At 38.7% G+C, this 23242-nt stretch overlaps 2 protein-coding genes across 8 annotated transcripts in view; one reads left to right on the top strand and one right to left on the bottom strand.

Annotated features, from left to right (window-relative positions):
- Positions 1–2261, bottom strand: part of RBKS (ribokinase) — a 109197-nt gene extending 106936 nt beyond the window's left edge. For 4 of the 5 annotated variants that reach the window (XM_060754114.2, XM_060754112.2, XM_067464159.1 and 1 more), the window contains exon 1: positions 1847–2004. In XM_060754114.2, coding sequence (XP_060610097.2) covers positions 1847–1899 — 53 coding nt within the window. In that variant the 5' untranslated portion in view covers positions 1900–2004. Of the gene's footprint in view, positions 1–1846; positions 2005–2203 lie in introns of those variants that run through there. The other variant, XM_060754116.2, reaches the window with a different exon arrangement.
- Positions 2262–2269: 8 nt separating this feature from the next.
- The window catches only part of BABAM2 (BRISC and BRCA1 A complex member 2), a 142894-nt gene continuing 121921 nt past the window's right edge, over positions 2270–23242 (top strand). Inside the window, exons 1-3 of one of the 3 annotated variants that reach the window (XM_060754111.2) lie at positions 2270–2351; positions 7563–7715; positions 13853–13929. In XM_060754111.2, the coding sequence (XP_060610094.1) occupies positions 7588–7715; positions 13853–13929 (205 nt within the window). In that variant the 5' untranslated portion in view covers positions 2270–2351; positions 7563–7587. The other 2 variants (XM_060754110.2, XM_060754109.2) reach the window with 2 other exon arrangements.

The following is a 23242-nucleotide window of genomic DNA, read 5'->3' as shown; positions in this document are numbered from 1 at the left end:
CAGGTTACATGAGGCTACATAGTTCACAGCCCTATCCTTCAGTGAGAGGAATTGCTGGGGAGTTCAAAAATGATTTAGACGCAACCACTGTTATCCCACAACATCTATATCTTGAGGTGGTTGACTCAGACAGGATCTACATTGTCATATACTCTGGTTTCAGAATGCAGTTTAACTGCTTTGAATTGTATTATATGAGTCTACTGTCATATAATCTGGTTCGATGCAGTTACTTTGCATTCAGAAACTGGATTATGTGGCATATCTGTGTGTGTGGGGGTTTGGGGTCAATCAAATAGTTTATTGTACTAGGTCAAAGTCATGACAAAAAGGTACAGACGCAGGGTGCACAGAATAGTACCCTCAAAGGGTTTGGAATCATAAATTGGTTTTGTTATTGGTTTTGATGAACATTGTTTTGAGTTTTAACATTGTTGCTTTATATTTTAGGTTTTATTTAATTTTGTTTTTATCTGGATTGTTATATTTTATTATGCTCTTTTTAAAATTGTATTTTTGCTGTAATTGATTGTTTGGCTTTTATGTTTTGTGGGCGTCTCAGCCCATCTGTAAGCTGCTCCAAGTCCCCTCGAGGAAATGGTGGCGGGGTATAAGAACAAAGTTGTTGTTATTATTATTATAAATGAATTACTTTTTATAACACTTTCTGAATTTATTACCAAGAACTGCGCGGCACCTTAAACACTAGCAGGTTGTATCATAAGCTTTCATGACTTGATTCACAACCACCACAGTAAAAGATACAAAGGCTTCCTATAGGTCTCCGGATCAAGGTTGTATGGAAAGAGCTTACTACTATGAAAAATATGAATATGTATTTTGGATTTATGACGAGAAGATCTAAGACCACAGCTATATACATTTACTCAGAATTAAGTCCCATTGAATCCATAGCCATGTATTACTAAGCGTACATCTTAAACAAATCAACTTTTCATTGAGAAAATGGTTTTGCAAGGTTTTCTGGGCAACAATCACTGTTTGAGACAATATCATTTTTTGTGCACCATCGCCCCTCACATTTGGCAATAAATCTAAGTGGTAGAATCATAGAATCAAAGAGTTGGAAGAGACCTCATGGGCCATCCAGTCCAACCACCTGCCAAGAAGCAGGAATATTGCATTCAAAGCATCTCCGACAGATGGCCATCCAGCCTCTGTTTAAAAGCTTCCAAAGAAGGAGCCTCCACCACACTCCGGGGCAGAGAGTTCCACTGCTGGTAGGCAGAGTATAAATCATAATGTTTTGGTAATCAGTTCATTCTGTGTTGTTTTGTTTTGCATACTAACTGCAGGGCTGTTAGTATTCTATTAAAACAGATTATTCTTTAAAGCACTGGTGGGAATCATGTAGCAATCCTCCAAGGAACCTTCCACATAGCCATATAACCCAGGGCCCTTCCACACAGTGCTATAACCCAGAATATCAAGGCAGAAAATCCCGCAATATCTGCTTTGAACTGGCTTATCTGAGTCCACACTCAAATAATGTAGGATTTTCTGCTTTGATATTCTGGGATATAGGGCTGTGTGGAAGGGCCCCCAGAATATCAAGGCAGATAATCCACAATATCTGCTTTGAACTAGATTATATGCCATATAATCCAGTTCAATGTGGATTTTATACAGCTGTGTGGAAGGAACCTGAAACTCCCAGCAGAACGAATACTGAGATTTGCAGCACACAATGAACCTCATTTCTACTGTGAAACACTTCTTGGTGATTAGATATAATTTGATATAATTTCTGCAGGTTTTTTTACATTTTTCTTCATTTTTAAATTTTTAATTTGAGAGCAGAGAGGTTCCTAGCTGCCATACTAACCTCACCAGGTCAGTCATACAGGATCCCACCACCACGACCTCAGCTACTGCCATGTCAGCTCAAAGTAAGACCCTCCTTGGTCTACACTACAAGACCTGCTCCAGATTTGACACCTTGCTCCTCTTTAGCCCTCAACTGGCACTTTGCCTGCGGGGTCCTTCTCTTACCTGAGGCGCCTGCCCTTGCGTTTGCCTGAAAACCACTTCGTCCCATTCTGAAAGCAAACGGTGTATCAACATTTCCTCTCTGATTACTCTCACGGGTAGAATTACAGAGGCTAGATACAACTTTGCAAGCACGATATATACATATACATATACTTATATGGTGTATTTTTTTCAGGCGCGCATTAGACACCTATGGCTGTGCAGAAGCCCCCGGTTTTTGTTTCAACTTCTTTCCACCGCTGGTGAGGAGGGCTCGGGAACGCGCCTGCGCGTGTGCGCGCGCCTGGGCCGCTTCCCGGGGTGAGTGGGAGGGTTCGCGCAGGCGCACAACGTCCGGGGTAAGGCGACTTGTCGGCGAGGGTGTTTGGGGCAAGGCTTGTTTCCTCTGTCCTCCGAGGCCTGTGTGGCCGCAGCCGAAGGGGTACATATCGCATCGCGTCCCCCCAGGAGGGGTTCGAGGGATGGATATGTGTGTGGCTTCTCTTCCCAAGCCTGGGTGGGTGGGTTTACGAAGACTGGAGAGTCCTCATCACAGGCTGGACTCTTCAAACCTCGACTTGGGGCCTGTTTTTTCTCTGGGACGGCCCCTCTCCCTCTACAACAGTGTTTCTCAACCTGGGGGTCATGAGAGGGGTGTCAGAGGGGTCGTCAAAGACCATCAGAAAACACTGGATTTTCTGTTGGTCATGGGGGTTCTTTGTGGGAAGTTTGTCCCAATTCTATCATTGGTGGGGTTCAGAATGCTCTTTGATTGTAGGTGAACTATAAATCCCAGCAACTGCAACATCCAAATGTCAAGGTCTATTTCCCCCAAACTCCATCTGTGCTCATATTTGGGCATATTGAGTATTCGTGCCACATTTGGTCTAGATCCAAAATTGTTTGAGTCCTCAGTTTTGGTCTAGATCCATCAGTGCTCTAGATGTAGGCGAACTACAACTCCAAAACTCAAGGTCAATGCCCACTGAACCCTTCCTGTATTTTTTGTTGGTCATGGGGGTCCTGTGTGGGAAGTTTGGTTCAATTCCATCATTGGTGGAATTCAGAATGCTCTTTGATTGTAGGTGAACTATAAATCCGAGCAACTGCAACATCCAAATGTTAAGGTCTATTTTCCCCAAACTCCATCTGTGTTCATATTTGGGCATATTGAGTATTCGTGCCACGTTTGGTCTAGATCCAAAATTGTTTGAGTCCACAGCTCTCTGGATGTAGGTGAACTACAACTCCAAAACTCAAGGTCAATGCCCACCAAACCCATTCTGTATTTTCTGATGTTCATCGGGGTCCTGTGTGGGAAGTTTGGTTCAATTCCATCATTGGTGGAGTTCAGAATGCTCTTTGATTGTAGGTGAACTATAAATCCCAGCAACTACCGCTCCCAAATGACAAAATCAACTCCTCCCCACAACCCCACCAGTATTCAAATTTGGGAGTATTGGATATTTATGCCAATTTGGTCCAGTGAATGAAAATGCATCCTGCATATCAAATATTTACATTATGATCCACAGCAGTAGCAAAATTACAGTTATGAAGTAGCAACAAAAATAATTTTACAGCTGGGGGTCGCCACAACACGATGAACGGTATTAAGGGGTCACAGCATTAGGAAGGTTGAGAACCGCTGCTCTACAAAATCCCTCAGCATGGCTTCTGTTGCTGCTATTTGTAGGAAGATGGCGCCTTGATATAGGCCAGTGGTTCCCAACGTTTAGTCCTCAAGTGACATTGCTGACAGCTGGCTGGGGATTTTAGGAACATAATTCCCCAAACCTCTTAGTCCAGGCATGGGCAAGCTTTGGCCCTCCAGGTGTTTTGGACTTCAACTCCTACAATTCCTAACAGCCGATAGACTGTTAGGAATTGTAGGAGTTGAAGTCCAAAACACCTGGAAGGCCAAAGCTTGCCCATGCCTGTGTTAGTCCAAAGGTTTGGAACTACTGGTGTAGGTGACATAGCTTTGATAACTGGTACAAAAGTTGTGGCAACTTCATTTGTTCTCAGTGGCTTTTGGGGTCTCCAAAGATGTCTGGCAAATGCAATGTGGGCCCTTGGTATCCACTATGGTTTGGTTCCAGGACCACAACTGCCCCTTTTCAATACCCAAATCTGTGGGTGCTCTATCCCAATTACATACAATGGTGTAGCATGCTCTCTCTTATACAGGGTGGTCTAAAAGTCACAAAGGTGCTTTTCTGACATGCAATAAAATAAAATTTTACACTGTTTTATTCAATTTGATTTTGGACCTGTAATATAATTTCCTTTCAAAGATTGTTAGGAATTGTGGGAGTTGAAGTCCAAAACACCTGGAGGGCTGAAGTTTGCCCATACTTGGTATATATGATGCTATCATATTGTAAATAAATAAACAATAAATAAAGGGAGTTATTAAATAATATTGAAAGCTGTTTGTGACTTTTGGCCCACTTCGTATGTAATGGTGCAATTAATATTTGTTTTAAATCTTTTTAAAAAACACTTTGAGCCATGAATTGTTGAATCCATGGATAATCAAGAAAGTGGCTATACAAACAAAACTCCACAAATTAAACATAGTGGGTTGAGAAAATCCAGTTTATTTGGTGGGATCTATGTTTGTTAGCTGTATTTGTTTTCAGCCTGACAGTCCTCATCCTCTTCATATTTATCCACATAATCTTGTAATGTATTTCAGGCTGAGAAGTGATTATTAGTGCTAAGCCCACCCAGAAAGTTTCAGGACTGACTAAAAATTTGAGCCTGGATTGATCCAGTCCTTCTTTTACACTATCAACACTACTGTCCCATCTTGTTTCAACTATAGCCACCCATCTCCAATAAAAGGATAATAACTTAAGTTTAATTAGGGTGTTCTAAATGGATGAAATTTACCAGAGTTGGTCTGCCAATAAAATTTTCAACTTTATTTTATCATGTCAGATAAAAAACTCAAGTTGCTTCTGGTATGAGAGAATTGACAATCTGCAAGGACGTTGCCCAGGGGACACCTGTGGGAGGCTTCTTCTGTGTCCCCGCATGGGAAGCTGGAGCTGACAGACAGGAGCTCAACCTGTCTCACAGATTCAGACCACTGACTTTCAGGACAGCAGTTCAGCTGGCACAAGGGTTTAACCCATTGCGCCACTGCAACCCTTCTAATTTGCAACTGATACAGTGGATTCTTTTCCCCCCAAGTGTTCCCAAACATACGTCCTAGATGGTTGGGACAATGTCTATAGAAGATTTGAGGATTGTCTGGAGAAGAAGAAAGATAATAGAAAGAGAGATTCCAATGTGTGACTGGAAGCTTTTTTTTTTTTTGCATGATATGTTTGTGGAAAACGATATGTTTTATCTGTCGCAGAACTTTGAAACGAGAACTCTTCCATCTAACCCTAATTCTACTCAGTGAACATTAACATGGGATCTTTGAGAGCTGATGTTAAAATTTATTGTATTGATTATATCAGTGTTGTTATGTTGACTAAGGCTTCAGGGAGTTGGCAGTCCCACACCTGGAGTCCTGGACAGTTCCAACTCTGGGCAGAACAAGTCAATGAGCTGACTTGGTCTAGGGCAACTTCATATGAAGGAGAAGCTTAGGACTGTTAATGCAGGTGGCCATGTACCCAGTTAATGACCAAATGTAATAAAAGTTAGCATATGTGTCAGTTGTGGCCTTTAGTGCATTCTGCCAAGATGGTGGGGTACCCTTCCCCACCATGGTGTTCTCCAGCTGCCAGGTTCCTCTTTACTTTTGGCTAATGTGTATGGTTTTCATATACCTTGCATCTGCACACTTGCTTGCTTTTGTCTGTAACTAAATTGCTATATTAAGCTGTACAGTTGACCCTCCACATCCATGGATTCTGTATTCACGGGTCCCATGCATTGGAATTATTTTGTAAAACATGCCAAAAGCAAACCTTGATTTTCTGTTTTATATAAGTGGCCCCATTTTACTGTGGTATTGTATATACTAGAAGTTAGACATCCATGGATTTTGGAACCTAGACTCAAATTCCAGTGGATACCCAGGATCCACTGTAATAATAAACTTGCCAAAAAGGAGAAGGAATGGGCATGTGTATTTGCCTTCTCCTTTGCTGTGTGTATGATCGGGGGATCTTTGTTTCTTTATTCAGTTAATTGCAGTTCAATCTAATGCTGCAAATAAACTAAATTGTACTGAGTCCTTAGTACGATATGGGGAAAATGTGAGGTTTAGCAATCTAGTTACATGAAATTGTCTTAATTTGATAAATAGTAAGGCCCAATGCTCCCACTGATTGAAAATAGAAATGAAAGTTTCTACCATTATCTTTGTGGCCGAGCTGGTTCCTGTAAAAATAAAATATTGTTTATCATACGTCTTAATTTAATTCATATCACCAAGATGATTGAAACAAATTCCCAGGATTAAGTAGCACTGTCAAGAAATCCCTGGAAATGGTAGTGTGCACTTTCTTCAGAACAGTTAACATTGTGAATGTTTTGTTTTGGGTCATTTGGTAGCCTTAAAGCAGTGCTTCCAAAACTTTGGTCTTCCAGATGTTTAGAACCTTAACTCCTAGAATTCCTGACATTTGGCCAAGCTGCTGGTGCTTCTGGTAGCTGGAAGTCTAAAACAGCTGAAAGACTAAAATTTGGGAATCACATATGTTAAGTATTATAATTATGCCTTGCGAACTATAAAATTTGTATGCTTGTAACTTGGTTGACAGCTGATAGTAATACAGAATGTGATATTTCTGTTTTTTTATGAATAGTGAGCTCTTCAAAGTAGTGTTTTATGTGAATGAATTATGATTGTAGGATTTTGGGTAGGTTAGATCATGATTTTTTTTCATAACTCCTCTTATTTTATCCACTATTGTAAGTGTTACAGTGAAGTTGCATTTCAGTGATTATTCCTCTGTGGTGAATCTTAGTATCACATGTATGTAGGAAGACTGTACTGATTCAGCCAGTAGTTGTGGAACTGACTTTTTGAGATTAATTAAAACTGGAGTCTCAAAATTCCAGAAATGACATAAATGTCTGGCTTGTAGTTCTGAGCCAAATGTAGATTACCAGCCATATATGGTTTCCCACAAGTGTTTTAATCCTTTTTACTACATGATTTTGCTAGCCAGGCAGCAAAATCAGGAGATGTATCAAGTCAGTGGTGGGCTGTGTTAATCTTGGTGGGTGACAGGTTTCAATATATAGTTGAACTGGATAGTGGAAAAAATGGAAAAGCCACATGCTGTATTTTGATTTGCAGGTGAAATGCTTGCTAAATTATATGAAGGCATATAATCTCATACCTATTACTGTGGGATAGAGGAAGCAAATCAGTCAGTGGTTGGTCAGATATTGCCTTCTAACTTGGCTACCACTTTGTTTCCTTTGCTCCTTTCAATCTTTCTACCAATTTCTTTGGTTCCCCTAGTTTACTTCATTTTGCTCTACCTTGTATGTGTCTGTTGGGCCTCCGAATTATCATGTTGTAGAATGTAAGATTGCATACGCTAAACGAGATAGGTATTATTTGATGAATTCTCAATTATTTTTTCTTGCAGGACAGAATACAACATACAAATTAATATGTCCCCTGAAATCGCCTTGAATAGAATTTCTCCATCACTATCTCCTTTGATTTCTAGTGTGGTCAAAAATGGAAAAGTAGGACTGGATGCAACTAACTCTTTAAGGATTACAGATCTGAAATCTGGGTAGGTTTCTTCAATGAATTGGAATAATGTGCATGCAATAGTTTTGCTGTCAATACATTTTCATCAGAACCTCCTGCAAATTTATTTTGGAAGTGAACTTAATGTTCTGAGCATTTACTGTCCACACCAAGTTTTGTTTTCTTCACTTTTGATAGCTATTATCTAATTTGGATTCAGATTGATTTCTTGACTGAAATGAAAATAAGATCAGAAGTACAGAGCTCTGTGAAGAGTATTCCCTAAAGTGGCTTTTATTGAATGCTAGTTAGCTGCTCTTCAGTGTTAAATTTACTTTTTAACTGTTAGCATTAATATCAGAATGATGTTTAGTACCCAGTACAGAGCTTTGTTTCTGTATATAGCCTATTTAGCCGATTGGAGGCTATTTAATGTACTGTAGCTCCAGAGTGAAAAAAAAAAAAACTTCCATCAGTTTCTTGGCATGCTTATTGGTACTCAGATGAAGCCTGCCTATCTATGTACTTCATTGTATATTATGTCTGTCATTTATGTATACGGTAAAGGTTCATTTTGAACTTTTACATTGAAAGATACTGATGCATGTAAGAATGAGTTGCAAAACTAGATTTCTAGTCTTGAATGTCTTGTTAAAATACTGTTTTACTGTCTTACTGTTTTCCAGAAATTATGTGGGGAATTCAGATTATGAGAACTGATAACCAAACTGGTTATGAATTTTACAAGCAATTTTACATTGAGAAAGATGTTTTGAAACTGATTGTTATGCTAACCTATTTTTACGATGCAATAAAATAAAATGGATAATCCCTTCTAAGTAAAAGTATGGTTGTAGAGGGACCATGCAATCTCGAGTACTGAGATCCAAATCCCCTACAACACTTTACAAAGAAAGGATTGCCAGAGTGGGCGGGAGGGCATATTTCATGCCAGCTCCCATAGAGGAGCAGAGTACATTTTACAGAAACATCCACAATTTTCTTCACCCCAGTGAGGAAATGCATACTATTTGAAGCATCCAAAGTTTCATTTCTTTTGTCCTTCCTGATGAACGCACGAAAGATAGGCAAATAGTTTCTGATTTGACTGAGCATGGAGTTGGAGATGGAAACTGGGGAAGATTGTCCTGTAAATTCACAGACATTCTTGACTGCCTCTGCATCTTCAAATCTTGGTGGATGGCTTCTGCTATCTACTCAGGTGAATATCTTTGTTGAAGCCTCTTTGGTGTAGAACCACAGTTACATTTCTATTGTAGAATGTCTTTAGTGTGGTCGAAATAAAGTTAATAATATTACAAAAGTAACATTAGAAAACCTGACATATTTATAAAATGTTTCTACCTCACAAAAAATGGGAAATAGCTAACAGGACCCAAATGCCTGATTGAGTCCAAAAAGAGATTCTACTATCTCTGTGATAGTGAGTGGTGAATCAAATGATCTATGTGTAAGACAGCTTACTATATTCCTCAGTGTTGTTCATCTTCCTGGCCAGAATGCAGATAGTAGGCATAGGATAGTAACTTGAAGTTGATCAGTCTTCTTGTTGGTGCTTATGTTCTCTGTATAATATAGTGGGGTCGCAATAGCCTCAGTCCAAAGAACAGAGAAGCTGTAAAAATAAATGCTTTGGCTACCATGCTAGTAAGCATGAATGCATTGAATAGATTTTTCATTAAGGGTTATAGTTTGAGAGCTGACATTTCTGAGCTGTAAGGAATACTGGAGCACAGCTCGCATAACATAATAGATACATTCTTAACTGTGGCATTGCTCATGGAATTATAATATGGGGCAGACCTTTCTTTTGCTGGAAAGTTATTCTGTAGCCTATTTTGTTTAAATATTCTATTTTTACTTTCACTCTATTTGAGGTTATAGTAAAATTAAAGGTATATCGAGGCAGGGTGGACACCACAGATCACACCTCTGCCCTTAGATTTAGCGTGGAACAAAAGGCTGACCCTAAGTGACCGAAGCACTTGGTAGAAATATAGCTGCCACCTCCTCAGAATTGCCGGCCTGAGGAACCAAAAGGGTGTGATTGTATTTTAAATAAGAGGATGTTTGAGCTCTTGAACTTCAATGGCTGACTGGAGATTAAAAATGTGTTGAGAGAATGATTTTCGAGGGAAACGAATGGATTGAGGCGAACAACAGTTAAGAGTAAACTAATAAAGAGTTTATTTTAACTTGAGAATAACAACAACTCGATGGAATGAGTGGTACAAAATCTTGATGCAGTTGCAGTAACTTGGTTGCGTGAACACAAACAGTTCTCTCTGACAGAATAACTTTTATATCTGAGAATCTCTTTAAACCACTGTTCTACTATTAGACACAGTATTCACTGGGATACAGACCCAAGACAAAAATGGCAATAAGGTATCTGTGAAACCTTTACAAGGCTCACTAAGGCACAACCCTCCTTTACTAGTTCTTCTAACTCAGTAAAGCTCTGGCTTCCTGCCTTCCCCTTATTCCAAAACCTTAGAGATTCTCTAAAAGTTCTCTCACTTCTGTCAGTTCCCTGCTCTAAAAATCCAACTCTCTCTGTCTCACTCCCAGACTCTTCTCCCTGTCAGATAAGAGAGCTCCCTTTCCCTCCATTCAGCTGACTCCACCCCTGATTGTTACACCCAATCAGGAGTCAGCCTGACTCCTCCTCCTTCTTTGCTCAACAACCAGGAGGCCAAACACTGCCATGCAGGCTTCGGCCTAGCCAGCTAAAAAGGTAGTTTTATTACAGAGGTCAACCCAACAGTACACATAATCTGATATAAATTAAAAATTATGGAAAATACTATAAGAATGGTAAAAATGCAAATAAAATGGCAGTAAGATTGAAAGGTGATCAGTGTTAAATTTCATGTCCAAGGTACTTCATATGATAGTGGGGCATTGATTAAGACCCCAGCTGCAGAATGTAGAGGCAGTTCTTCTAGAATCCAAATTTTGTTGGGATTTAGCAGCAGAACTCAACACTTCAAGCTGTGTTTGGAAATTAATCTGATTCTATTAAAAATATTTGTGATTTTGTGATTTGAACGGCAATTTTTTTAAAAAAACACTAGCTTATACATTGCAACAAAAAACTTTCAAGAAATTAAAAACTTGTTGCAGTTTTCTCAAGCAGACATACTGGTAATCAATGCATGTGTCGACACATTATTGTTAAATGTACCTTTTTCCATTAAAGGGGATATGCAAATCATCAGTCAAAGCTGGGCACAAGTGGTTGTTACTATAGTTCTAGAGCTTTGATAGCCCTAGGAACCCTCCTTAGCTGCAGATCTGATCTTTCAGTTGAGTACAGTCTCATTCCAAAGAAGTTTAATTTAGCTGACTTCCTTTCTGACATTAGCATAATGGCTATGATGAGAGCATATTTCTGAATCGTTTAATTGTCAATTCCACCATTTTTGTGTGAGCTGTATTGAAAACTTTGAACTTTTCAAAGTTTAGTCTGTCATATCTCTTTACTCATTTCCTTACTTATGAAAAAAAAATGTTCTCTTGGAAGGCAATTGTTCTCATAGGTCCATATTATAGCAGATGGTATTATAAAGATATAGACCTTCTTCCTCTGGTCTCTGAAGAATGGTGAAGAAAAAGCAAACAAGAGCTAGTTAAATTTACATACTCTTTATACCCTGTAAACTGTACTTCAAGGTGTAGAGCTTAATATTGCATATCAATAGGTTTATTTCTTGGGGTGCATATTAAACAGAAATGTGAATGTCCAGTTGCTTTTGTATTTTTATCTTTCTGTTTACATCTTTGTATTTTATTGTAGTTATATCACTATTGCTATAGAATTCCCCACCTAGGGAGGCCAGAATTGTTCCCTCCCTGCTGTCCTTCAGGCGGCAGATTAAAACCTTTCTTTTCAGGCATGCTTTTAAAGAAGAAATTTTTAAGACTATATCTGTTTTCTGTACTTTAATTCACTTACAAAAGATGTTATTAATTTTAACTATGTATCTTTAAGACTCTTATATTTAATTCTACAAATGCTACTGCGGCCTAAAATATTTTGTATTGCTTTTTAAGAATGCTATTTATTATCCACTGTTTTCATTATCATTCGAGTTAAACTATTCTTTTCTCCTAAGTATTATATGGTCAACATTTACAAAATTAGAAGTCTTTTGATATTCCATATTTGTAAAGATATTGGAATTTTCTGTTTCTTGATAATGTTAAACTGATTTCTTTACATAGAAATCTGCTACTGCTGATATATATTTTAGTAATAATATAAATTGAACTATTATCAATAGCTTACTTAATAATTTTACATAGTGATAACTTTTCATTAGTTTGAGCAGAAAAAGTGGCTGTTCACATTGGACAGAACTGATTCTGAAGCTCTGTTTACCAGCAGACAATGAACAGTATCTCTTTTGTTTATCTCCATTGTTTCTAATGTTGTGTCTGTTTTGTGCAGTAGCTGGATTATTTACTGCATTATTTGGATTCATTATCCACTGCTATAATCTATATCCCTCTGTATTTGCGAGAACATGCAATGGCTGCAGTGCACAAAGAAAAAGTTGAAGTGAAGAGCCAATGATTCCAAATTAACATAAAAGAGAATCCATGAAGAATTTAGAAAATTAATACTTTGATTTTTTATCCAGTATATTTAGTAGTAATTTTATTTTAATTATCCAAGAAACTTAATAAATTTTGTCTTTTTAAATTTCAGACAATAAATTAAACAAAGCAAGTTCTTGACAATAAAAGTAATAATTCATAAGGTTAATCAGAACCAGTCAGACTAATTGTAGTTAGGAAAAGTATTGGGAAGGATGTGGAATGGATTTCAGAGGAGGCAGCAAAACATTTATTTGGAAATAAGCTATGTTTCATTGGAAGAAACTAGCAAAATTGTTCGTACCTAAGAAAACCCTATGAAATTCTTGGGAGGCCATAAGACAAAATTACATTGGCTCTCCTGTTTCCTGTAAGAGACACAGCATGATAATGTATTATTTAGGAGTAGTTGTAGTGTAGTTATCATAATCTTACCTTTTCTGCATCTGGAGTTCAACTCATCTTACATCATTTAAAAGAACTATATCCATACCTTACAAGAGTTATAAAAGTTAAAAATAATTAAACTACCCTTAAAATCAAAACCATTTTAAAAACATAGTAACCAAAAAATTAAAAAAAATGAAATGCAGGCATTATACCACAATTCTGGAAAGCCTAGTCACCTTAAGCAGTCAATCTTGTTTTTAAATTGTTTGAAAATTGTTTTAAATTGTGTTAGATTTTAGCCTGTTCTTGTAAGCCACTCCGAGCCCCAGGGGAGTGGCGGCATATAAGTTTGAATTATTTACAAATAAATAAATAAATAAATAAATAAAATCTTCCTGCTTCTATTTTAAAAGTTTTAACTTTTCAGTGAAAAGATAACAAGGAGGGTGCCAGTGCAAACTGTTTTGGGAGGAAAATCCAGAGCTTGGGAACAGTCACCAAAAAGGTGTTATCCCATGTTCCCACCTAATGTTCCTATGAGGGTAGGGGGAGGCTCCATTTTAAAATTCTAAGAGCTGTTGAAAGTTAAACTTACACTTTTTAAGGGCCTCTTTTTGTCTGTTTATTTCAAAGGTAGTGCTGTCTTTTTAGCAGGGACTTTAGAAGCTATTTTGGATTTAGTAGAGAGTACTAGTAGTGAAATTAACTCTACATCTTTACCTCCCATTCTTTCAAATCCCATACTGTATGTCTTTTTCTAAAACCACAGGCTCAATTCTTGTGATTTGTGATTGTGCTTTCTGGAGGTGGATGCCAGAAATTCGCATGTGTGAATCATGGTTTGCGTAGTAAGGAAATGTGGGAGTGCAATACTGTAGAAAAAGCCAGCTAAATATGGCTCTAACCCACAATACTTAACATAGTCTATGTGCGTGTTCACAGTAAACAATTCAAGAGAAGCTCTGTCTTTTGGTTCATAGTATTTATTACTTTTACTTTGTTGGTCCAATGTGTGTCAGCCTAGAAAACAAAAATAGGAACTTCATTCTTTCCATGATACATTTGCAGCACAATTTCCTAGTGTCAGTCCATCTGAGAAATGCATGGTTCCTTATTAGAATATAATATTGTGGATGAGTCTCTATGAATAACTTCTTTTTATTCTAGCTGTACATCCTTGACTCTTGGGCCCAGCTGTGATCGCTTTAAGTTGCATATTCCATATGCTGGAGAAACACTGAAATGTAAGTCCTTTTAAGTTTTACATGATCCTCCTTCATATTCCAGTGCTCACTGGGAAATAGACATTTTTCTCTGTTGTTTTGCCACAGTTGTAGAATGCAACTGAGAGCCTTGCCTGGTGCTGAGTTCTCTATTAATCTCATCAAATGAAGTTATTTGTATTCATATAAGTGTAAAATATTAGTTTTATTTTAGTTGTGATGATTCATTAATGTTTTGATAATATTGTTGTTGTTATTATTATTTTTATATTTATACCTTGCTCTATCTCCTCTGATTGGACTCAGAGCAGTCTAGCATAAAAGCATCAGCGTAACCATTTAAAATATACAAACATATGAATCTTAAAACAGGGTTAAAAATTCCCAGTTAAAAATCATTAAAACAAATTCAAAATTAAAAACCACAGCACCCCCTGAACTGATCTTAAAAACCTTCATCTTTAAAAGCCTGTCTACTGCAGAAGGGACATCAGGGAGTAGTCCATTCTGGCTTCTCTGGGCAGGGAATTCCAGAGTTGAGGGGCAACCACCAAAAAGGCCAGCTCTCTTGTTCCCATCAGCCATGCTTGAGATGAAGTTGAGACTGAGAGAAAGGCCTCTCCTGAAGATTTTAGGGCCAGGGCAGGTTTGTACAAGGGGATGGGATCAGCCAAATAACCTGGACCTGAACTGTCTAGGGCAGGGGTCCTCAAACTTTTTAAACAGAGGGCCAGGTCACAGTCTCTCAAACTGTTGGAGGGCTGGATTATAATTTGAAAAAAGGATGAATGAATTCCTATGTACACTGCACATACCTTATTTGTACTACAAAAAACACTTAAAACAACGAAGAACCATTTTAACAAATATAAACTTATTAGTATTTCAGTGGGAAGTGTGGGCCTGCTTTTGGCTGATGAGATAGGATTGTTGTTGCTGTGTGCTTTCAAGTCGTTTCAGACTTAGGTTGACCCTGAGCGAGGGCTGGGTAAATGACCTTGGAGGGCTGTATCTGCCCCTTGGGCCTTAGTTTGAGGACCCCTGGTCTAGGGCTTTAAAGGTACCAGCACTTTGAATTGTGCCCAGGAACAGACTGCCAGCCAGTGGAGCTGCTGCAACAGCGGGGTTGTTTGCTCCCTGTAGCCAGCCCCAGATAGCAACCTGGTTGCAGCTCTTTGGACCAGCTTAATTTTCTGAGTACTCTTCAGTGGCAGCCTCACATAGAGAGTGTTACAGTAATCCAGATGGGATGTAATGAAGGCATGTACCATCATGGCCAGATCTGACTTCTCAAGGAATGGACGCAGTTGGCGCACAAATTTTAATTGTGCAAAGGCTCTCCTGGCCACCGCAGATACCTGGGCCTCCAGGTTCAACGCCGAGTCCAGGAGGATCCCCAAACTGCAGAACTGTGTCTTCAGGGGGAGCATAACCTCAACTAGGCTTCTCCATTTCCTTTGTTTCTTTTGTGTCTTTCATTTCTTTGGGAGCATGAAACAGGAAAGCCCTTCCTGCTCTTTGGAGGCTTTTAAACAGAGGCTGGGTGGCCATCTGTCAGGAGTTCTTTGAATGCAGTTTTCCTGCTTCTTGGCAGGGGGTTGGACTGGATGGCCCACAAGGTCTCTTCCAACTCTGTGATTCTATAGAAATCAGCTGGACACAAAAGCAATCAGGAACGGGCCCCGGCTCCTTGTTTGCTTTTTGGCATCACAGAGTAAGAGGTGCTCGGCTGCAGGCCCTGGCAGATGCAGGTGCTCCTGCATGCCACACACTCTCCTTGGAAAGAAAGAAAGTGCATGTGTGGCCTGCAGGCCCAGATCCCCAGCGCTTCATAGGGCCTGCAGCCAGCCGAACACCTCTTGCTCTAAAGTAAAAGGCGCATGGCTGCAGGCCCTGGCAGATGCGTGGGCTCTGGGCCTCCAAGCCAGCAGGATCTCTGTCTTGTTTGGATTCAATTTCAGTTTGTTTTCCCTCATCTAGTCCACAATAGAAATATAATAGTGGGAAAACACAAGTGGATTGTAGGCTGTATATCATCCATCCCTGTTTTATGTTATGAAGTGTACTTCATAATTGACCCAATTTAGGCATGGCTGTTGGTTTTATTCATCATCTTTTTTTGTCATTCTATGTAACCACAGCAATAGCAGTGGAGGATTAAAAAGGGCTGGACTTACTGTGTTTGTGTAGAAGAGATCTGGCCTGAGGGCATGTCCATGTTGTCAGTCATATGAAGTATTGGAAGCAGAAGAATTTGGGTTATGGGATAGAAACCCTGCCAGAACCTGAGAAGAAAGACAAAGAACACCCTCCCCCCCGCCCAACAACCCAATTGTAGTTCTACCAAATGTGAGGTTGACCTTTATGGGGCAGTTTGGGAATTATGGTGGGAATTCTGGAGGATCTAGACATTCCCAAAGAGATGGGTATGTGTATGTGAGAGAGAAAGGGAATGAATTCTGTGCTGTTGCTGCATGTCTCACCTTGTCAGGTTCTTCAGTAACAGGAACCCTGCTTTCTCTTTTATCTCCATTGTAGGCTATATTAATAAATGAGAACATTAATTATTATATAAGTCTTCCTGAGTTTTTATGAACAGTGTTTTCCCAATTTAATTGTGAAGCATTCCTGATAATTGCAGAACCAATTCAGTATTTCCTTTTTTGTTGAGGTCTATTGGCAAATTTGAAAAATAGCATTATTTTAACATACCAACAAATATCACTCCAAAACTGTCAATACATTAAAATTGTTTTAAATCCGTGAGAGAAAACCAGTAGGAAGTGGTCAGTGAATCACCTCTTGGCCTGCAGCCTAACCCATTAAATCAGTGGCTGAACTGTTTAATTTGCTGTAGTTATGATGACATCTTCTGTGATGGAATAAAATTTGGTTTTATTAAAACCCCAAATATCTGCCTGTAGAATTTGATCCATTCTGGGGTTGTAGGAGAACTGTTTATACAGGATCCTAAATTGGTACACTATTGTTCTGTTTCAATGTATCCACAAGTTCATCTACAGGGAACATTGTATTTATTTAGTCCAAAGTTCGGCTCTATTCTATATGTATGTCACACTAGTGCAGTCTATTGCACAGTTCTCCTTTAAATTAAGTTTATTAAAGAAAAATAAGCATATCAAACGAAATGAGCAGTGCACAATATGAATGTCCAGGAATATTGTTCAGCTAGACTATTAGTGATTCATTTGGACTTTCCTCCTGCGTTTGTTCGCCACAGACATACTTATCATAACACCTGCAAGTTTTGCATTTATATTGCTATTCATACATACAGCCTGCTCATATAGATGTTTCTAGGTATGTCACTCCATGCATTAGGAGCCACCGTGTCGCAATGTGTTAAATCCTTGTGCCGGCTGAACTGTTGACCTGAAGATCGGTGGTTCAGATATGCAGCACAGGGTGAGCTCCCACCTGTCAGCTCCAGTTTCTCATGTGGGGACATGAGAGAGGCCTCCCACAGGATGTTAACATATGCGGGTGTCCCCTGGTTAACGTCTGCAGATCCCCAATTCTCTCACACCAGAAACGACTTGCAGTTTCTCAAGTCGCTTCTGACACTATTTTAAAAAATCCATGCATTTGGTGAAGTTGACCTCAGGCCCCTTCTATAATGCCATATAAAATCCAGATTATTTGCTTTGAAGTAGATTATATAGTAGTGTAGATTCATACAATCCACTTCAATGCAGATAATGTGGATTATCCACTTTGATAATCTGGGTTATATGGCAGTGTAGAAGGAGCCTCAGTCTACAGAAATTATCAGAGAATTCCTCATTTGCGCTTACTTGGATGTTCAGGCTTTTTTATTCAATGAACCATTTGGCAGCTTCTGAAGGAATCTCTAGGTCCTCCAACATGAGTCTATGGTCAAATTCAAGTGAAAGTAGCCCTGAAGGACCTAGACTAGAGATCCCTAGAGATCACATATTAATCAAATCCAAAAATAATCAAAATCCATGAATGTTAAACCTGCAAATGTGGAGAGAAGAATGTCCTTTCTTTCCAGTAGTTTCCTGACAATTCAGAAACCTTACCATAGAATTTAGTTGTATATAAATACAAACAGAAGAAAAATGAATAACATTTTTGAAAATAGTGAATCATCATTTTACACGGGCTTGTAGTATGTTCTTCCTTCTCATATATCAGGGTGCAGTTATTCATACTATATGACCAACTTGGAGACTGATACATGTGTAACATTGAAAGGACGATGTTAAGTGTTCTTCAATATTGAATAATATTTTCGTTGTGAGATTGGGAAAGACTTGTGATTTAGGTATTCATCTTTAGTAAATATGAACTCCTGCACATGCTTTCAGATGCGGATTGACACATTTGTTGCAATCATGTACATACCTACATAAGTATAAATTTCATTGAACAAAATAAAAGTTCCTTATATTGATGAAATGTAGGCAGTGTGGGTAGAATGCAGACTTGTTTCTTTCCATCTTGGATATCCTCGCTACAAGCCTCTTATTAAGTACCCAATCACATTCCATTTTTGAACCCACAAAACATTTACCAGATTGTTAAATGTACATGTGTCACAAGGTTGCACACAGTTTTTCTGGCAAGCTGCTATGGCAGAGCAGTTGGGCTGGCAAGACAAATAATAAATGTTTAAAAAACACAAAAACACATATCACGTAGGAGATATAAGAATTTATTCATCTTCTTAATATTTTTTATATAACATGATAACCATTACTTCTTACATTTTAAATGAGATGTTTTTAATGTTTTCAGTTGTAGGCAATTGCTTTAGGAGTTGGTAAAACAAGATTGTTTTCTTGTAGATTCCTGCATGGGAAATAATAGGTGCAGCAAGAGAGCTCAGGTAAAAAAATGTCCTGGATGCAGTAGTGTGAATGGTCTGGGAACATGGAATGGTACTTACCTCTGTGTCCTCCCTGTCTACCTCCCATCGTCTTGTCTTACTTGTCTGCTGTTATCTGCAGTGATGATTCATGTTCTCCATAACCTCAGGCAATGTAATTACAGCTGATGACAGGTAGAACCCATGTCACTGCTGAAACTTCCTGGACATGGAAGATGGGAAGGCATAAGGATGGGTTTCCAGAAGTGTCAAAATATGTTTGATGCTTGCTGGACTGTCAGAGTCATCCACCCCCTGCAGCAGCCAGGAGAGTGCCTGTTTGACCCATCCCAGAGCCAATCTGGTTTATGCCATGCCAGATCAGCTCCAATATAGTAGGTCAGTGTCGATTCACCCCTAGTTTCCCCTCTTTGCTGACCTGTGGCATTGACTAGGTTGGTGCTACTTAAAGTGGTGGCCATTGGTTGCCAATCCATAATGAATTCCAAGTAAGAAAAAAAAACCCACGCAGAACCAGGGGATACTGTGAAGACATCCGGCTCGTCCCCAACATTACATTGTTTAAGAAGAACTGGTCTAGGTAAACTATGATCACAGGAAGGTTGTGAAATTCAGATAAGGTTGATCTCACATATTAGGACTGTACTACAATAGAAGAGTGAAATGCAAATATGGTGAATAAAACTTAAGAAGCAGAATTATAGTTTGGATTTTATATTTTAATAATAATAATAATAATAATAATAATAATAATAAACTTTATTTGTATTTCACCCTATATCCCCAAGGGGACTAAGGGTAGATTTCAATGAACAAAGACATAGAGGTAAACATTCCATGCCTCACCACAAGTGCAAACATTAATACATTCCTGATCCACCCAATCCCAAAACAACCCCACATCAAGCAATCAATTATTAAAAGAGCCCAGAATTACACAGACAGTTACATTATAAAGTTATATCTCACCATAAAAACAACAAAGTATTTCTAACCATAAAAACATGAGCCTCAGTTTGAAGAGCACCTGAAGGTTCACTAAAAATTTGAAATTGAAAATTAGCTATGATTGCCGACCGACCCACTAAGGCCAGAGAGAATGATAATAATCGAAACTGAATTAATGGACTATCGTTCCCTAGTTCTCCTCCTCTACATATGCTGAAGTGCACAAGTGGGTTTTTAATTGATTTTTGTAGGAGAGGAGGGAAGGGCCATTTTAATCTCTTTGAGGAAGACATTCCAGGGGTGGGGGCTGATCACAGAGAAGTTGGCAATGCTATGAAAATCCTTCTGTGCACATTATAATGTACATTATTATATACACAGTATCTTGTGCATATAATAATGTATCTGGTGCCTGTTTAGAAAACCATATTAGGGACAAATAAAGAGTCTTAAGTGGGAGACTCACAAAAGAAAGAAGTATATGAAACAATTGGACTAGAATAACTTGAGAAAAAATGAAAATAATATAACTTCTGATAAATAATAATCGGAAAAATATTTAAACTGCTACAATTCACTGCATAAATCAGATTTGTGGCTTAAAGGAAAATGTCTGTTAATGGGCAAAAATAAAACAAAAGTTTACTGACCACAAGTGGAAGGTGTTACTGCAAGACCACAGCATTCAGGAATACCAGACATCCTGTTGTTAGATATGTGGTTGTTATCTTTTAAGAACAGGACATATTACTATGAAGAAGGACCACAAAATGTGAGAAACACTTGAAGAGTCCATGGTTTTCTCTTCTGATGATAGTGCTAGTCATAAGCTGAAGTGTGTATTTCCTTTGTGGGTATAGCTACATCCTCTTTGTAAGATACCAGCTTTTTCCGGACCTTTAGTGAGAGTGGCTACCATGCTGAAGGGCCAGGTAGTCTCTTCTGGTTTATTCATCACTTGGCATTTTGGAATGTCTCTGTACAGAGAGTTTTTATTTCTCATAATCTTTAGAAGCAGTTGTCTCTTTCTTTCCCCCTCTCTCTCTGCTGAAATCAAGGGAAATTTTAGTTTCTGATATTTTGGAAACCGATCATTCATTCGTTTGCAGAATCATTTTATTGTGTAAAACATTGTTAGTTTTCAAATGTGAGTTCTACTGTTTCTATAACTTTCTGAACTCCTCCATATGTTATATATACATAGGGAGAGAGGAAGTGATATTGAGAGAGTTTATCTCTAATCGCGTTTCACTAACATGGGTGCTACTTTATTTTTAGAAGAGTTACTGTCACTGCCCTGAGTCCCTTTGGGTATAGATAGGATGGTATATAAATAAAGTATTCCATTATATATTACTACAAACTTAAAAAACTCTTACTTTAGTTTGTCTCACCAGAACTACTATTGGATAGGTAGTTTGAATTTTATGACAAATCTTGCAGTTCCTGCACCTAAATTTTCTATCTTAATTGCTTGAAACTGGATTAAGCTTAATGAATTGATTACTATAATTGAAAAGAGGACATCAGAAGTAGTGGTACTGAAGTATCAGTGATCTTACTATGTACTCTTTAAAGAGTACTTTAAATCATAGTGTCCTGATTTCAGTGACATGGGAATTGGTGATACGATATGTGACAATTCTCTTGGGCATAGTTTACATCTGAATAGGACAGCCTTCTTTGTCTGTTTACTGTTGTCTGGGTGGAATAGAGAACTTCAGTACAGTGGAGAAAAGTATCCTCTAGAGAAAGCAGTCTACCATGCACCTGTTTAAGACCACCTCTCACCACCCCGCTTTTTTGGGATATTACAGAAATAATTCCCTGTGTCTTATGGCTGCTTTATGGAAAGTTCCTGTCTCGGGCAATGTATAGCCTACAAGTCAGCCAAGTGTCTCCTTACATTTCTTAACAGGTATTGTTTATTGGAGAAATTGAGAATACATATGGCTAAATTATATCTTTTGTGTTTTCGAAAGAAAGAATTCTCTGTTTTGATACTGGAATTAAGGAGTTAAGTGCAGGTGATGTATGCTCACATGATTATGCAATGTGAAAGTAAAACTTAGTACGTTTTGAAGAAGACTGCCATATAGTCTTTGTTACATATAGCTTTGTGATACAGGTAGATATGTAGAAGTGAAACTTTTAAAAAATCTATGTTAATGCTTCCATTTCTGCTGACACCTGAAGTGTATTTTCATTGCGTGACTCTAGTTTTAAGGAACTCATTAAAGATGTTTACAATTCTCCAGATCCATAACTTGGGTAAATTCTTCACTTTACGGATTTCGATGAGCAGTAAATACAGCATATATAATTGTAACCATGTTGTAAAACAATAAATATCATAGGTTTGGATTTAGATGTGATGATTTTTATTGATATTAAAATATATTGTAAGCCCTCCATAGCCTCAGATTCTTCATCCGTGGATTTCACCATGCATAGCTTGAAAATATTTTTTAAAAATTTGGAAAGCAATACTACTTGCTGTTCCAAAAGTTGGAGTAGGCTTGTGCATGGATTCGGAGTGGTCGGTTCCATTCGGCTAATCTGGCTTTGGTCGAATGGCCGTAATGGCAAGGGCCCAGCCATCAAGTTTTTCTGTCCATAATGGGACCACATGGTAGCTGATAATGGCTCCTCCTCCCCCCCCCCCCCCCCCAATTCAGCATAGTGCTGCTCACACGGGGTTTCCCCTGTGAATCCTGCCTGTTGGGCCAATCAGAATTGAAGCACGCCATGATGTGTCTTACGGACACTGTGTCTGCTTCCTTAACTCCATTGCTAAAACCCAGGCTCCCTTGAAGGGGGAAAAGGAAAGGGTCCCAGGAAGGGTGGTTCTTTAACCCCGTTCCTCAAACCCAGGTCCTACGGAAAGGAAGAAAGTAAAGGATCCTAGGAATGGAAAGGGGAGCCTCGTAAGTTCCTCATTGCTGCCAATGGGCCAGATCTAGCCACATTTTGTGGCTGTGGACCAAAAAAGGCTTTTCGGCAACCTGCCCATTTTCAGGAGGCATGCAAAAACGGATACGGGGGTCTACCGGTAACCAGCCAGCAGAAACAGGTCAAGGTTCAGCTGAAATTCACAAGCCTAGTAGAGAGCAGCCTTTGCTTCTTTCTGTGTAGCACAGGGATGGGGCCAGCTGGAGTCTGTAGTGAGATATTGAAACACTCCTCTGATAGCAGGATGTGATAGTAGCCACTGTCCTTGTGAACATGTTCATGTGGCTGCTGGTTTTCCTTTTTAAAATGTTGTCTTGGAGTGTCTGTAAAGCATCAGAAAACAAGTTCCCCCCTCTTAAAATTGACATCTTTTAAAACATTTAAACATTGTTATTGTGTCCCCTCTCAGCCTTTGTTTTTCCAGGCTAAACATCAGTAAAAGTAATTAAAAACCATGTATTTTTAAAGATTTAAATTTAGGAGATACTTTTTTGAAAGAGGCAGAATTTGGTTATAAAAAGTTCTTTTGGAAGAATTTGTGTGTTCTGATTTAGCAATACA

Source organism: Anolis sagrei, chromosome 1, assembly GCF_037176765.1.
Source record: "Anolis sagrei isolate rAnoSag1 chromosome 1, rAnoSag1.mat, whole genome shotgun sequence".
Classification (NCBI taxonomy): Eukaryota; Metazoa; Chordata; class Lepidosauria; order Squamata; family Dactyloidae; genus Anolis; species Anolis sagrei.
The sequence above is the reverse complement of the archived record's forward strand: the minus strand, read 5'-3'. Positions and strand labels throughout refer to the sequence as shown.